This window comes from Oryzias melastigma, linkage group LG19 (assembly GCF_002922805.2).
Source record: "Oryzias melastigma strain HK-1 linkage group LG19, ASM292280v2, whole genome shotgun sequence".
Lineage (NCBI taxonomy): Eukaryota > Metazoa > Chordata > Actinopteri > Beloniformes > Adrianichthyidae > Oryzias > Oryzias melastigma.
In genome coordinates this window covers 12,440,200-12,458,042 of record NC_050530.1, presented here as the reverse complement: position 1 = coordinate 12,458,042, position 17,843 = coordinate 12,440,200, and the positions used below count along the sequence as shown (strand labels likewise).

Genomic DNA, 17,843 nt, shown 5'->3' with positions numbered 1-17,843 from the left:
AGGGATATCCACATGAAGGAGAGATCCTCTCCCAGGATGAACAGACGATGTACCAGGACTGTTAAAGCAGAATTAGCTTATCTAATTGTGGGCGAGGTCTACAGCCAAGACAAGCCAGAGCCGATGTCCAAGGCCAAGAACAGAAGCACAGACGATCCACCTGGAATCTCTCCCACTCCGAAATGCGATATGACGAGCCAGAGGCATGGTCCACAACCCGGTTGACGGCAGAGATGTCGCTGGTGACACATATAGCATGCTCTTTGACATATCGTTCCCCTTCAACCCTTTACTCAATCATCTTGAATCTGCTTATTCTTATGCGGAGAAATTTGATTTTTCATCTTTTCATATCGGCTTCAAACTGATATGCATATTACCAACGTAAATATGACATAGCAGTGCAAAAACGCTTTTCTTCACAATATATGTCAAATTGTCAATTGCGTAAACACTTCACTACTGTTAAGAATTGCATATCAACGCAAAGCTGCTTTACTACACTTCGGCTTGGAAATTTTTTAATTGCGTAGCCGTTTAAAGAGTTACAATAGTTAAAAGAATGTCAACACTGGAGCCAAACCTCCAATGTTAAAGGGGTTTAAATCTAACAAAAGTTCATAAAGTTTTAAAGCGAGTGAATTTTAATGTGAACAACATAATTTTCATAGTGTATTTACCTTCACCCAAAGGAAAAAAACATTAAGCACCGATAAAACACTCCCATTAGTCACATAGTCGGTGAAACTTAGCTAAATGCAGATTTGGGAGTTGTTGTTTCGCAGAGGGTTGCATATGTTTTCCAGCATGGCCAGTGTTTTTTGACTAACTTGAATATGCGTGAGCTCTCCAGATGGCCATCATTTGCGATCAGTGGATCCATCGTTTGGCCACACTTGTAAGAGAAAAAGGAAAAACAAAGGGGGGGCAGAGAGAGAGACGACAGAGGGTTTGATATTTGTTCATGAGCCAACGACCAGCCAGAGTTGTCCCACTGATTGCATGTAGCAGCGTGATAAGGCTGCCATAGTGATCGTCTCAGAGCAAGGGGGGGGAGCACACATAAAGCAAGCCTTTGCACTTGCAGGTAGAATCCTCACAGGAGTATATTTGGCTGCTGTGGTAAATCATCCTAATCCAGGTTCGTACTCCAACCAGGTTCAGAGTTGGCAACGAAACAGAGACACAAGGATTTGTGTTGTTGTGTCTTAATCTTTTTCAAGGGAATATCTGGAATGTTTTCTTTGAAGACCATCTGCTGAGACCATACTCTCTTTACAGCCCAGTAGAGAGACAGCCTTTCTTTGTGTTGTTTTAGAAAAAAATACACAATGCAAGGTATAAATAGCCTTTATTTAAATAATATTGTTGATGAAATTGTTTGTTTGCTGTAAATATTTGAGCATGTGGCACTAGGATTGCAAATGAACTATCAAAAAGCCCGGTGGCGAGATGACAAGGCTGATTAAGCCATTAAAAGTACTTGATACGTATTTAGCATAATCTGGCTTGTCTGCGAATAAGGAGGCAGGGTGCTAGTTACGAATGTTTTTATCAAAAGATTCTTGTTAGCTCAATCAAAGACGCTGCTGGGAAGCTTCCGCTTTAATTCAGCCTTATGAGGAAGAAGAGAAAAGCTCTTAGTCTCTCGCTCTCAGGGGTGGAGAGATTCATTTCTGTCGTCTGTGGAGATGATCATCCACGGACCGCGTTTCTTTCTGCCTCAGGTTCTATTCATGTTCCCGGCTTCATTTGAGCTTAACCAATGTTTATCATTCTGCAGCAATTGGGTCGATTAGCTGGTAAAGGAGGGCAGTACTGGTTCGGATCATAGACTGTATATAAGAATAATAATTATTTTTACAGTCAATGGTTCGGATCCTATTTATTTATTTATTTTTTTGCTCTTAGACTGCAATATTTTGCACCCTTTTGGGATGGATTAAAGCTTCTATAATCTAGTCGGATATTCGAATCAACATCTGCATTTTATTCATGCTGAGCAACACAATGACTTAATGCCTTGATAATTGGGAATATAATTAATCTCAATGGACAAGTAGTAAAAAAAGATAGTCCTTTACAGACACATTTTCATATGTAAAAATGTTGTTATATCAGCCAACAACTTGTTAGAGACAACATAATAGTGACATTTGGAAAACTGGCAAAGCCAAATTTGAAAAGAAAACGGCACAAAGTAAAAGCTGAGATGAAACACAGTTGTGTTAATGCTTAAATATTGAATAAATTTTGCAGTACTTTGTGCAGCTAATACAGTCTGATGATTGGTCCTTCAAGTTACAAAAAGTATTTGTAATTCAGTCGCTTTATTTGCTTTCTACAGACCACACACACTTCAGGTAGGAATCTGATGGGATTGGGATATAGCACCTAAAAACCTTCATTAAATTCCAGTATATAGTTACACATACCCATTGTGTAGCAATTAGTGTAAAAACAAGAAGTGCAAACTGTTGAATGATGTTCATTTGCAGATCTTTTTCAATGAAGAACTTAAAGGGTCTACATTATGCAAAACAAACTTCTTTGAGCTTTTAACTGTATTTCGATGTCAAATCCTCATGAAAAACAACTAAACATCTAAAAGATGTCAGCTAAATTTGGGAACACAACAGCATACAATTTATGCTTATTTAGTTTTCATTTTGGCTGAATTCATTAACTGTTTTGAGAACTTAAACAATAGTTAAAGGTGGTTCAAAATTATGCTCTCATTTTATTTTACTGAGTGTCAAAATGTGATTTTGTGTCAGTATGTCAGGTTGCTGCTTAATCTTTGTAGAGTGTTTGACAGTATTCACAAACACTGTCACATATCCAGTCTGCCAACACTTTCAATGGGATTTTATGTGGGTGATTTGTCATGATATTGTGGTTGGCTTAAGGTGTGACACGCTGATGTATGACTAGTCCACCTTAAATTGATGAAGCACAAAAAAGGCGGCTAAAAAGGAAAGAAAATGCTGACTTTTTAAAAAACCAGCAACATCCCAGCGTGTGTTCATCAATGCCAAATTTGTTTTTTCCCAGGGATCAGTGTGTGTCACTTTCTCAGTAAATATTTTCTTAGAAGTCCAGTTTAGCCAATCATAGTTTCATTTCACTTAGCCGCGTATCTTATTGTCATTGGCGATGTGAAGACAAATGACATTTTCTGCTCTCGCCTTTCTGTCATCCGCTCCTTCTCCTCCTCTTCTCTCACTCAGCTGCACACTCCTCATCTCTCCAAAAAGCAAGCGGGCTGTCGCCTCTCCCTTCTGTCTGCCCCATCTGTGATGCAGTATGGGGCACTGGCTTGATAACGATCGGCAGGCAGAGCTCGAAGCTGCACACGAGGCAAAGATGGACCGCTAAAATGGAAGACAAAAACTCCTCCGCGACGACGAGAGGTCTCGCCCTTTAGCGGCTCTAGCTCCCCCCCCCCACGCTCCACCAAGCCATGCAAATGTGTTACATGCTGCTAACAGCAGAGATGTGGGGTGGTAAAGAGCGGGAGGACAGTCTCGATAGCGCAGAGCCGTCGAAAGGCCACAGGACCAGAATTGGTACCATGTGTTTTTTTCTTGGTCCCTTGTCGTCGCCAAGAAACTCCCAGAGGCTTGTTAAACTTTAATATACTGTACAATCTCCGTAATTGAGAATTTTCAAGTTCTCCTGGTCACGGTTTTAATTTATGAAGTCCCTATGAAAGTTTAATAGATCAGCAGTTGTAGAGTTGCCGCTATCGACATTTCTCTCCAGCTATCTGTGCTTGCCAAGTCCTGCCGTCGGCGTCCTGTGCCCTAGAAAGATGGCCAGATTGCTCTGAAGGCATGACTGTAGCTGGACGTCTGTTCAGCACATTGTACCTAGAGGTCTTTCACACAACTACTTGACTATTTCTGACTAAGCCTGGGTTGGCATCAATTTTAGCCTACTTGTCAATTTGGTCTTTATCCTTTATGGGACTCCAAAAAAATGAAATTCAAAATTAGGCCTTCGCGATGTTAGAAAAACTTACAATGTGCGATATTAGTGATCAGTATTGCAATGACAATAGGATCATGTCATGTATCATGTTTTGATACATGACCATGTAGGAAAACAACTAATTAACATATTACACTGAAAAAAGTGAAACATTGAATCTATTAACAAAGGTTTGTTGCATTTAAAATGATTGTTTTTTTTTTTTTTTTTAATCAAATTCTCAACTCAAGAATTGAATTAAAAAAAAAGATTTTTAGCAAAACAAATTACAGAACTTATATTAATTGATACAATCTTTCACTTTTTACAGTGTATATAAATGGTTAACAAAAGACCTCGGTTGGCAAGGAAATCAAAAAATTTACTTTTGCAGATTCTTACAAAAATTACATAGAACTGTTTGTCACCCGACCAAAAGCAAAAATGGTTGCCATAAGCCGACAGAAAATTTCCCATTTTTTTTAAAGTGCTTTTTAAAATTAATTTATCGCATACAGCTCTGAGTATATAGTAGCTGGTCAGCCAGTGAGGGCGGGTCAAAGGGGGCCAGCAAGGGCAGGACAGGGTAGCACCTCTAGGCCATACAACAACCCCCGCTCGCGGTTTTAATTCTTATTGAGATTTCACTGTGAAGAAAGGTAAAGCACACGGCTTCCTAAAGCAGTTTATTTTAAAAAAACAAGTTATTGCCTGTGATTGCCATACACAGACACAGCACAATGATTAATGATGTTTGTAGCGACAAAAAGCACACAGAGACTCAGACCTGCGAGGAAAGCGCGGAAAAATAATTGCAAGGAAATTGCTAGGTATGTTTTCCATTTTAATGAAAAAAAAAGGAGCATCCTTCAGATGCTCTTCCTTCCTGACTATATTGCGCCGTAGGGAGAATGAGGCCGCTCTAATTTCTTTTTGTTTGACCTACTTTAGTAATTCCAATGTTCCATAATTAAAAAATCTTTTTATTGTTCTTGATGCGCTCTTTATATTGCGTCATCTGCCTGTGAAAAGAAAGTAAATCTATTTCAGGTGGCCCCTTTGTGAGTTGACATGGTGAGATATTGTCCAAAAAAAAGAAAAACCCAGTCTAATTTGAGTTCTAAAATGATTAAAACATCTTGTCTTTTGTAGTATCCAAACAATTCATTGAGAGCATACTCCTAAAACTTGTTCTGAAAGCCATTTTTCTTCTCTTTTGTCACAGTCCAGTTAGTGCAACCCAATAGTTTCTCCTTTCCCTTGTTGTATCATTGTCTGCTGGAAAGGTCAAGATGAAGCTGCCAGGCTCTCCTTTTATCACATACTTATCAGAACTCCCTTCTTCTCATTCTGTCATTGTTCCCATTACTCATGTGACAGCAAGTAAACACAAAGAGTTATCTCTCAGCTGTAGAATATCAGATAAGCTGCATCTTGCATCTGGTATGCCGCATGAAGCAGCAGAACCACCGATGAGCAGCTAGTGATTTTTCCCTATCAGATTTTTCTGAACTAAATCGGTGACTTTATTACTTTTGTCATGTATGTATCAATAACCACTGAAAAAAATGCAACACAGAAAAGCTTTTTTACTGAAATGATCAAATCTATATCAAACAAGCACATATTACTTTTTGTCTTGGTTTCAATGTTTAAAATGTGTTGTTTTAGACACAAATGCAGTTTTAGGGATCCAATAAAGTCATATTTTCTGGGAAATACTTTGTCAGTATTGAAATATGTGACTGCAGTTGCCCAGTAGAGGAGGCTGTGCCTTCTTAGTGTCTGAAGTGGAGCATGTCCTGGTTTGCTGCAGGCAGCCGGCAGATTAAGTGTTACCTCCTGAAGTCTTTGTCAGACTGGACTTCCCCCTCTCTCCAGGGACATACATGAGGGTCCCCTGACTCCCCAGCCTCTTGGGAGGGAGGATTCATTCATCCCTGCACAGATACTGGCTGTGTGCCAGCAAGGAGGTGTCCACAAAGCACCAAAACCCATTCTAGCTCTGCACTTCATAAATATATCCAGGGACCTTGGCACAGCGTTCGCTCTATACAGTGTTGAGCTGGAGTGATGTCACCGAGCTGGTGGGTTTAAGCAGGTCTTAGTTTGACACTAATCCCCTCGTGGCGAACACAGTGGACGGGAGGAATGTCCCTGCCAATAGCATGCATCGACACGCATTGGATTAGCGCGTCTCGTCCCCTCCTCCAGTCTGTTGTCATTGTCCAGCATGTGTTTTTACCCCAATTTCTTACTCTGAGTGTTCGTTTGGAGTGTAACCATGATGCCCAGCACAAGCATGCTCCCTGCTGAATGGAGTAGAGCCTCGCTCTAAAGGTGTGTTACTTTTCCGTTTGCATGTGTGCGTGTGCTTTCATTGTGTCCACCATATTGTTTGTCTGTCCTCACGGATTTCTAATGTTTCTAGAGCTGAATTATTTAGATAGACTGCCAGCAGGGAGCTACATGATACTAAAGACTTAAGAGAGAGGAGAGGGGGGTGCAACAGTTGCAGATCAGGTAAAGGGTACCTCCTTCCTCACCTGTTCTACTTCCTCCCATTTGATTGGGTGGTGGGATGTAACAGGAGAGTTGAAACTCAATACCCAGCTTTATTTTCCACTTTAAAACTGCCCTCTTTGTTATCTTCACTGATGCCTGACCAAAGCGAGCAGTCGCATTTCGGTGGCTCTCTGGGCCAGGAAGGTCCCGAGTGGAGTGAGGGCCAGAACGACAGGGCTTCGAGTCGCTGTCAGTATTGTGGGACCATTGCTAGACCACTGGATAGTGAACGCCAGGACTATCTGATGCACCATCATCAAGATCCCGTCCATCAGCTTCCCTTCTACAGGCACATCCAAGAGAATCAGCATGAGCTTCTGAGGAAGAGCCCTGCGCCCGATCTGAACAGTAACCTCTACTTCAGGCGGATGATGGCAGGGCGGGCCTCGGCACCGCCTCAGGATTACTACCTGACTGACGGTACCTTATCTGGTCAGCCACCTGAAGAACCTGGGTTTTATAGGGATAACCAGCACATGCTCTCCAGATCAGCTCTGCATTATGGGCCCAGTGCTGGAGGGGTTAGGCCTACGTGGGATCAAGGACAGGCAAGGGCCACACCTTCTGTACTGGCCTCTGCTTCTACACCTAAACCTGGACTTCCTCCTCCTCCCCCACCTGTTCACCCGCCTCCTCCCCCTCCCTTGCATGAGCTGAGCCGTTTGTACAGGGAATCTCTTGGATCTAAGATGATCCCAGACGTCCAGCGTATCGGCGGCAGTTCTGCTTCTCCTTCTTTGTACGGGGTTCAGCCCCCTCTTCCTATTTACACTCCTGACCGACCGTCTCTTTCTGCTCGCCAAGCTTACAACAGCATTGACGTCTTGCCGTTGGAACCTCGCCAGCCAGCCGCCAATAGTTCAGTGGTGGATTCAATTTCTCAGGGAATGGACGGAGCTCTTCCCCGGGGTTATGGAGCTGTTGCTTCGCAGAGGCTGCCCTATGACCCAAATTATGATCCCAGCTCAGCTATGCTGGCTGCAACAGCTGGATTGAACCATAACTTACCTCCAGTCCACCCCAGCGCTGCAGACCCAAAGAAGATGGTGGACCCTACCTTCCTGGCTTTCCTGCGAGCTGAAGGTTTGGCTGAGAGCACTATTACTCTTTTGCTGCAACATGGTTTTGATTCCATCGGTACACTGGGGATGATGGAGGATCACGATATCCGGTCTGTGGCCCCTAACCTAGCCCAGGCCCGTGTTTTGTCCCGTGTGGTAGTTGGCTGCAAGACAGGTGGAGCACCAACTCGTACCCGATCAAACAGCTTCACCCATCGCAATGACCTCTACATGCAGCCTCAGGGCTTGACTATGGACCCCGGCCTGATGCAACAGCCTCCTGGCACAATCCAGACCGTGTCTCCAAGAATGGGAGAGTTTCTTGGAAGAAGACCCAGCAGTGCTCCCTCCCAACATCTCCTGGAAACCACTACCTACCCAGGAGCACGCCCACTGGCAACTGGTGCCTTTCCAGTCAGCCCTAATGAATATAACAGCGTAGTGACTCAGGGAAGACCTCTGTCTATGTACAATCCCCACACTGGTCTCGCCATGTCCGCTCTTGGTCAACAGCCTTTACCAGCTCCAGGCACCGCTGGGGCAGCCCCCAAAACCTTCTCCGGCTCCTATTCTCCAATGGAGCTGATGAAACGACCTCCCAACCTCCCGCCGACGTCCCCCATAATAGCAGCAAGTCCGCTTCACAGCCCGCAACTCCTGCGAAAAGGGATGAACGCTGCTCCAGAGACTACCATGGTTCCAGTCTCCTCTTCTACATCTCTTCAAACTCAAAACCCTAACAACCCCAAGATGGTTGGCCGTCGCACTGGTCCGCCTGTTATAGTCTCAACCATGACCACCACGCCTGACACAAGTAATGTGGGCCTGATATTTCTCACTGTTTTCTGTCCTTTTTACTGGTTGGTAAGACATTTAGCATTGACAGATAAGTGTAGCTCTGGAAAAAATATACTTTTAATAGAAAAAATAAATCTCAACTGGGATTGTTTTTGTATGAACAAGCACATAAAATGAGTCTTAAAAGTTAAGCAGCTTTGCTCTAAGAAGTCTCTAATTTTCCCCTCTTATTTTGCAACTTTGTATGCATGTATTGCAACAGTTATGTCAGTTGCCAGAGGGGATCATGCCTTATAAGCAAGCCAAACGATATCTGACGAACAGTATTGAGAAAAGCATATTTTGATCGTTCTCTTTTAATTAAGCTGGCCAGAATGAACTTTTCAGCTTTTTAAATTGTAATTTTTAACAGTTTTTCTGCTTTAAGAGATTAGATAATGAAGTTTCTACTGTGAACGCGATCATTCCAATAAGGGTGTTATTTGTCTATCAACTCAAAATATTGCGAGAATTAAGTGTCAAAGATACAAAGTGTTTGTTTTCTTATGTGAAAGGAGTTGCTGTTATTCTGCTTTACGATATACTCTCTCCTAATCAGAGGATTAACTGCTTTTAATCCAATTACACTAATTGGATTTATGTTTGCGTAGACTGTAATAGGTAACTGTTTTTCTGGGTCTTAAAACTGTAGTTGCGTATACAGTATGCCAAAAATAGTATTTGTCCCACCTAAAAAGATGGTAGAGGTATGATGTTCATCATAGATACGCTTCAACTTTGAGAGATGGAAGGAATCCAGAAATCACTTTTTATTTTAGGATTCAGATTCTATATTAGCCTTTTCCAGGTGGCAGTTTGTCCTAATAATTCTCTCAATGCTGATTTTTTTTTCCTTCAGTAACTTCATCTAACAATGGATTCCCTTCGCTGCTGATCCGAAAGCCTACTTTTTAATTGTGTGTTGCTTGGTAACGCAGCAGTGTTAACCAGAGATGGATAATCTTTACACCTATTGGAAGAAGAACAGGGGGGATCTGTGTGCTGTGTTGCAGAGATTGTGCTAAAATCTGAAAAATAATAAGTTTTAGCTCAACTAATGACAGGATTTCTCCTACTGCGTCTGTCAGTCGCATTGATCTTAGGAAAATGAGGCTGTTGTAAGTACGAGAAAAGCTTCTCGTGTTACTCTTAGGGGTTTGACGCTCAATGATCCAGTGCTTTGTATCCGGATAGTGTACATCATTTTGTCATCTTACACCAAAGTGTGTTTCCATGATGCAGATGACAGACTTTTAAAAACAAAGACCAAACGTCCCTGGAAACATTTCGATGAAATGTGCGTGTGGGAGGGCCTGCACCTGTGCACTCCTCTCCAATGGGCATGGAATTGGTTGGCTGAAGCTATAAGTAGTGCTAATAATGGCTTTAAACTCTTCAGCCAAGCTTAGTTGTTCAGTTCCCTTCCACGTACAGTAGGGAGAGCGCCGTGCAGCCCTCACATTGGCCATGGAGTTGTCTGTCAGTGGTGTTCTGCAGAGCAGCACAGGTGGGTAAACCGTAGCTCGAGTATCACGTGAAGTGGAGCAGCCAACCTGTTGAGTAGAGGTGCGATTGGCTCGGTAGCCTACGTCACGCGTGTGCTTGGTAGATTAAGTAACGGTGCACTGTCGCACGTGGTTTCCCTGCCGAGATAATCCGCAAGAACATCTTCAGCTGTGCTTTTCTTGGCTGGATAATTAGGAGGCGATGTTGGTTGGGAGGCCAGTGATGGTTTGTTAGAGTTTATCAGGGAGTAATCCACAACTTAATTTCAGGTCACCTGCATCTGTTCTGTAACAATCTAATCAAGTTACAACCACTGCTTCCTGGGTGACATAACACATTTTTTTTTTTTTTTTTATTGGAGGTCATTGCAGTTCCAGCTGACAGCAATGCCACATAGATGCAATGGGGCCCCAAATGGGCTTTTAATCTCAATGTCTGTGTTTGAAAGGGCTTTCATGAGAATGCTCACCTCCTCTCAGCTGTCCTTGGCTGATCTGCCCTCTTTCAGGTGTTCGGAACGGAAAAGTTTATTTTTGAGAAGCATCTGTCTTCCTGTGTCGCCACTTTTGATTTCCTGCCAACATGCGTGACTATAAAGCATTTGTGATGCATATTGTTCTCCCTACTGTCAAGCAAGCATAGAGGAATAACAACTTAATCTGTTTTAAGATGCAGAGAAAAACATAAAAAACACTTAGAAAGCTTTGCCTGATAGCTTTCCTTTGACACCCTATAGATCACATCTAGGGACAGAATGTTCTGATTTGATGATTGCTGGATGTGATGGAGGTCACAACAGGTCATACTGGCTTTGGAAGCTTAAGGTTTAAACGGAATATCCAGCGAACAAATGATGAAATACTTCAAATGGGTTTTCCTAAGAATAGATTGCACTAGAGCATATTCACAACATATACTGGAAGTTTAAACTCTTTCCTGGGCTTAAGTGATCAGCTGATCTAGTGATGTATGTGAGGGTGTTTGTGTGTCACTGGGAGTGTGCTAGTTCTTCAGATGCATGCATGGATTTTTATTAAAACTGAGCCCTAATGGTACACTCTTGAATTTGTGCAAATATGCTCAATTTTTGTAGAATTTCTGGTCATCATAGACCAAAAATTGAATTTTTGACTAATTTTGGGGGTTTAAAAAATAGTTGGATTCAGACTTGCCTATAGTAAAATACACTTTTCCACAGAAGCATCTTTTTCTCCCCCCGAGATAAAAAGCAGAAGTAGTACTGTAAGTACTGTAGGGCCCCACCCACTCCCACCGCCGTTTCCTACCCTGTTTTCTCATGGCTGGTTTTTCCAACTCATCACTTGTTTTCGCAGAGGGATTTATTGTTTCTGCAAAAGCAGCCAACCCGTGTAGAGGACGCAGCCTCCGAACAAACGAGGAACAGCTGCTCTCCCCCTGCATGTGACAGCTCCAGTGTTTCTGTGTGGGAGTGGGCGTTACCAGCTGACCTCTGCATGGGGTCAGAGGTGTTATTTAGTGTCTGAAAGTCGTCTTTATGGTCAAATCTTAACGGTTGAAGTATGATAAGTTTTTCTTGTGTTTTATCTTTTCTGTTCAGTTTTAGATTACATAACACATTTGGAGATGTCCCTTGATGGCATACAAGCGGAATGCTTTTCAGGCAGATGTTTAATCCCAGTATTCTCAGACCGTATTTGGTTTCATCCAGGATGAAACGTCAACATCCAATGCTTATGGAGGCTTTAAAGCAATCGCTGAAACAGCATTATTGATAAAGCAGAGACTTCTCAACATTTGACAAATTTTTAGACTGAGGTTTAAGAAAAGGTAGTGTTACAAACTAAAAAAAAAACTTAAATGAAATCAAACTAAATTTAGTGTTAAATAAACAAACATTTTTTTAGGTAAAGCAATTAGATTAAAATGTATAAAACACAAAGAAATTCAAAGCCAACAAAGCTCAGATGAACATTATGGCTCCATGATTTATTGCTTTTTTATTTGTTATTGAAAAAATAATTAATTAATTTTACCTTTTATAAAGGGGATAAAATATATTAAATTAAATGGTATTGTGAGGTTGCTGCAATTTCTTTGCTTTCAAGCAAATTATAGTAGAATTAAGAACATTCTGATGTTTTGATGCAAATCTTGTAATGAAATAAAGTAAAAAAAAGACTAGAAATTGCTGGTTCTCTCAGAGGTTTGGGCAAGAACTCCAAAAGTTAAATGTTTTGTTGTTGTTGCTTTTGTGACTATCTTAAAAACCTAGAGTTGTGTTCATTCTGAAGTTTGATCACATTTAAGGAATGTTTTAGTTGAGTTCACACAAGATGATGGCTTTATTTTCACATCAGTAAATTCGATAGAGAGACTAAAGGAGGCTCATGTGAACGACATGCAGCAACAGCTGGTTGCTTTTTAGCTTCACCAAAGTATAAATGCAAATGGTGAGTTAGCTTATCGAAGAAGAAAAATACATGTTGCTCCTCCTGAGCCCGTAATTCAAGGACCTGGAGATCTTTTGAAAAAATCTCTTGTAAGGCCTTAGTCACAACTGCCTGTACCGGTAGATACAGGCTGTCTGTGGGTTAAAAATGGGCAAACATGTATGGAACACACACAGGTGGCTCACAAGAAAGAGCACTGACCGCTTGGTGATCCTGTAAAGCCAAAAAGTTTAGTTCAATTTTGTTCTTTGGCCATGTCACAGGTGACATTTAACACACAAGAGTATGTAAGATGAGATACAGGCGTGTTGATTTTTCACCATTTCAACCCATTATTTCGAACCCTGTGGACTGCACAAGAGGCCTGTCATTGTTGCTTAAGTGTTAAATGAGCACTCCTTGGGTCCAGCTGTTAGAAATGATAAAACTAGACAATCAGTGTAATTTGTGTGGCATCTTACTGGCGTCCTACAGGCTCTCTACATCAGAGGTGTCCAAAGTCAGTCCTAGAGGGTCCGTGTTCTTCATGTTTTCCAACCAACCTGCCATTGAAGCTCCTTATTGCCCAAACACACCTGATTCAGGTAATCAGCAGCAGATAAGGCAGGATTTCTAGAAAACCAGCAGGAGGCCGGCCCTCCAAGACTGGACACTCTTGCTCTACATAGTACCTGCTAGTGGTGTGGGGGAAAAGATTATTTTTAGATGTATAGATTATGATCCATAAACAATTCTAAATTAGTTTTGAATTTTATATATTTAAAAAATGTATATGATTTAAAGTAAAAGTAACAAGTGGAAATAAACGCAAAGTGATTTTCACATTTTTGAAAGCACATATATCCGACCTTCCAGATTTCGTCAACCGCCCGGCCCAACTTCACTTAAAGCGACCGTTTGGAAGCACTTTGGCTTTCATAGTGTTAAGATTCAGTGGGGTAAAAGTTACGCAATGTGCAAGTTATGTCACACCAAAATTAAATATGTAGAGAACACAACACATTTGTGAAATCACAATGTTTGGCTAGCTAGACACTATTTATTTTGTTTGACGTGAGTTAAAGAGAGTTTCATTAGAGCTGTTCTAATGATAAAACAGAACATTTTCTTATTTAAGGTTGTTCTAGGAATTGTTTTCCCTTTTGATGCTGTGAAAGATTTTTGATAATCAAACAAAAATATTTTCATGTTAGAATTTTTATGTTCTCTATAAAAGTTTAACAAGTAGTCTGATCTAGTCTTTACTTAAAAATGCACTTTGGTGAAGAAAAATAAGTCATATTGGTCTTGTGTTTTGTCGTAAAGAGAAACCTTTCTAAGAAAAAAAATGCAGATCTGGCATGCATTGATAAATGTTTCATAATTGAATTGTGAAGGGCCTCAAGATTCCCCCTCTATCTATCTTTTCTCCTCGACAGAATCTGATGTTTTACGTTGATTGCGTAAACACTTAACTGCTGTAAAGCACACATATCAGCGCATATCTCTGAATTAGAATCCGCTAAAGTTACGCTAATTGTGTAATTATTACGGTAGTTCAATGAACGTCAACGCTGGAGCTAAAGCATTAAAGGTTTAAGATGGAGCCGCTTGTCTCTGGACAACCCAAAAACCCACAGCAACCCCCCCCCACACACACACAGGTGCGTGTGACTGAGGTTTAACCTGTTGTCTCCCTGATTTTGGAGAACCACTGGTTGAACCGGAGCTGTCATGGATCTTCTTCAGCTCCTCAGGGCTGATAATGAGATGGGGGTGTGTGTTTATCTGCAGCCACTTTAACCTCATACCGACTGTTTCAACTGATGAGATGAATCATTGGGCTATTTTAGGAAATTGCATTGCCATTGTTTATCCATCTTGTCCCCAGCCCGTGAAAATCTTGTTTACATGTTTGCAGAGCGGCGGGGGCTTACTGCACATGCTCAGAAAATGGCATCACTTTGATATAATCTCACCAATTATCTGTCGTCAAACGTGTGCAGGGAGAAGAGCGTTTTATCCTTTTCTTTTTTTGCGCTTGTCTCAGCAACAGCTGCATTTACTCAAACAGACAACTACCTCTGCACACCTCCCCAATCCGTCTTTTAGTTCCCCCCCTCTACTCAACACTGGGCAGGTCACCCTGAATTATTCATCAGCGCGAAATGAAAAAAGCTCATGGATATTGAATATCCTCTCTGAAGTGGCAGCCAATTGTGTGAGTTTGTGTGGATTTCTTCACTTTTTTTATAAAGAAAAAAAAAAGTAGCAGATCTCATGCTAGGATATTTCAAAGGTTAACCAATTGCTTTACCTTGTGCAGATAATTCATTTTGCCACGGTCTGTGACCATAACGTGGGGGTGGAGAGCCGTCGGGGAAACCGACGACAAAGAATAAGAACCGAGGAGAGGTGAATAGAATAACTAAAGGTGGAACAGTAATCTTGTGAGCGTTGTTTCTTGGAAAATCTCAATTTTTATTTATTTTTTTTGTAGCGGAGGTCCGTCTTTTCCTGGAAGCAATGGTTGCTTTCCACTTGTTGTCATTCCAGCCCACTGTAATCCTTTATCTTGTTTTGTTTGTGTGGTTTGATCCTTCCAGTTGTCATTCACACCGCTTGCCGATGCAGCAGAGAACATCTCCCATGTGAGAAGAGTTCAAATAAATGGAGAGGATTATCAGGAAAACAAGACTTTTTCTTTTTTTTTTTTTTTTTAAAGAAGCTAGTTTAGTTTTCCTATTTAATCAGAGCAGCCTGTTTCCTCTCAGTCATTACAATCTTTTTTCTGTACCAGGTTCTACTTCAGCGCCGACAATTACCCAGGAATCCTTTTAAGGCGTCCGTTGACCAAATGTTCCAGCAGAAAGCAGCCAGGGCTTTAAGTGGCTAACCTTTTCCCAAACTATTCTTAAGAGGGTCTAATAACTGACAACCTTTTTGTAAATTATTTTCAAGCTTGCATGCTTTTTTTTTTTTTTGTACATATCTGAAGATATACCGTGTCATGCGTTCAGGTGTGACGTTCCCCAAACTCCACTTACGGTGGGGTTTCTGGGGAAGAGAGGCGGGGCCACCGGAGGGAGTGTGAAATATCATCTGGAGGATGAGCAGGCGGGTGGGAGTTTATCTTCGGAGGGTGGGGGGTGTGGTATGATGATGATGATGAAAATGGCTGTAACTCTTTATGAAAGTGAGCTTTAAAAGGCTGTAAGTGGACACCTCCTGGAGTCTGATGGCTGACTGTAAGCCCGCAGGACCCTCGCGACCCCGCAGTTTTTTCACCATAATGGAGCACAGCTGGGCTGGAGCTTTGTTGGGTTAATAGCCATGTGACAGCTTTTTCTCATGGGGAGGGGTGGGCAGGAGGTATTGTGCGCACATATTTTTGCATGCGTTTTATTTACTCTCGGAGTGGCATTCGGGGGCCGTGTTGGGGAGGATGGGACTGCCGCGCTCCTGCCAGGCCAGATGGCTCCCGTCACTGAAGGAGGAGGAGGAGCGATTAAAGGAAAAAAAGGGGCAAGAAGGGAGCTCTGGAGTGGCCCCTCAACGGCGCAAGGGTTGGCCTGTCCCCCCGGAGCCGCCACATCTGGAGACCACCTGCAGCCTCATCTCCTTCACTCACTTTCTTTCGCCGCTCTGTTTTTCCAGATGGGGGTGGTGGCGGCGCTGGTGGCAGGGCTGTGTTTAGCCAGGCACTGTGCCCATTTCTCTGTAACTTTAGTGTCTCTGCTCTACGGGCGCAGGAAGAGGAGGTGCAGGAAGAACGAAAGGAAGGGGGAGGCGACGATGGTTTAAAAACAAAATGCCGTTTTCTGACCTGTCAATATTGTTGCTTTTTAGCTGTTTAGTTAAAAGATTAAGAATATATATTTTTTTCTTTTTGCTTTTGATCCAGAGGCAACAAGGGAGCCATTTCCGCCTTAAAGATAAAGCCTTCCTACGCCCTTAAACGAAAGAAAAAAACTCATTTGCATTCCCATGCTCTAATTTATCCTTTTTCTTTTTCTCCATCCCCTTTCTTCCTCCCTTCACACCCTTTCAGCTCAGTTCCTAGCAGTTCTGCAGAGGCTGAGGGTAGAAAACAAAAGGCACAGAGGGGCCGTGTTGACTCGGTGTTTGTTATCTGGACCACTACTGGAGGTTTCAGGGGGGAGCTGCATGCATGCCTCAAGGGCGGTGTTTACCCTGACTGCTACTACTGCAGCAGGTGTTTCTCGGCGGATAAACCTGAGCCTCCCGAATAAATATTTACTGAGAGGAAATTAAAAATGCATCACCCAAAAAAACTACACTAATGCTGCTCCTTTAATTATTTATTTATTTATTTGCCCTGTGTCTGAAGTGCGTCACCCTGTCGAGCGTATCGGCGTTACACAATGATCGGGGCTACAAGCACAGAGAAACTCCTGTATTTCTTTGTCTTTGATCACAGGTTTTTAGCTTTTAATCTACTCACTAAGTGATCAAACAGTGTTTTTGCTAAGGTTATGATGCATTATTCATTCATTGTGCGTGAGGTGTAAATGGGTTGAGTTTTTAGAAGTAGGGAAAAAAAGAATTGCCTCTTCAGGCACTGTTCGGTTCAGGCTTTTAGGTTGTTTCTTTTTTTCTTACTTGGGTCAAATTGAGGCCACATTGCACTCCTGGTCCATGTTTGGCTCTGCAGAATTTTGATGCTTGACAAAAACAGTCAAAACAAAAGTATGTTCTGTCAGGAAAAAATGATGTCTAACACTACGGACATAATGAAAACCCACCAATGCTCTCTTTTTTTCAGATCTTAGAGCTATTTCTCTTCTTTTTTTAATTCAATTCCTGCCATATCTGAACCTGGAATCACCTGATCTAGATGATTAATAGTAAGGAAGGGAGCAGGAAAAGCTGGGAAAAAACAGAGGTTCCTAAAAAATCCACTCGTCATATTTTAATCTACTGTTAAAGTGTTCCCTGTTGTTTTTTAGTTATAGTTATGCTGTTTTTAGCCAAAATTCTTTTAAAAAAGTAATAGTTTTCTGGGACATAGTTTCTTCAATGCGGCAGTAGTTCATTAGAAATTTCACTCTGTGTTGTGGATGGGACCATAGGTGCGTAGTAAACCTGCCCCTACTTCCCATCATCATCTATTTGTTTACATGCTCTCCCCGCTAGCTTACAACCCAAATAAAACATTATAGGTGCAACAAAAATAGCGACAAATATCGGAGTTACTACTACAGATGTCAGCTCAGATAAAGGAAAATTAAGTCGTACCATATTATTCACACTAAAGGGCGCACCAAATCATAAGGTGCACCGTCTATTTTAGAATTATAAGAGGATGGCAAAATAGTCCGAAACTATTAACTGCATTCATGATAATTCTAGAACTTGTTTGTGACATGTTACTTGTTAATCGTGCATTCACAATACTTGTAACTTCCAGCACTGTTTAGAACACATTTTAACAGAGCGTGTGAAACTCTTGCTTCAACATCAATAGGAA

General features: G+C 41.8%; 1 protein-coding gene across 4 annotated transcripts in view; it reads left to right on the top strand.

Annotated features, from left to right (window-relative positions):
• The window catches only part of LOC112153958 (C-terminal-binding protein 2), a 100,983-nt gene that overhangs the window by 54,399 nt on the left and 28,741 nt on the right, over positions 1-17,843 (top strand). For 2 of the 4 annotated variants that reach the window (XM_024284445.1, XM_024284446.1), the window contains exon 1: positions 6,630-8,412. The exons of the other annotated variants lie outside the window; for them this stretch is intronic. In XM_024284445.1, coding sequence (XP_024140213.1) covers positions 6,630-8,412 — 1,783 coding nt within the window. Of the gene's footprint in view, positions 1-6,629; positions 8,413-17,843 lie in introns of those variants that run through there. 4 annotated transcript variants of the gene reach the window in all.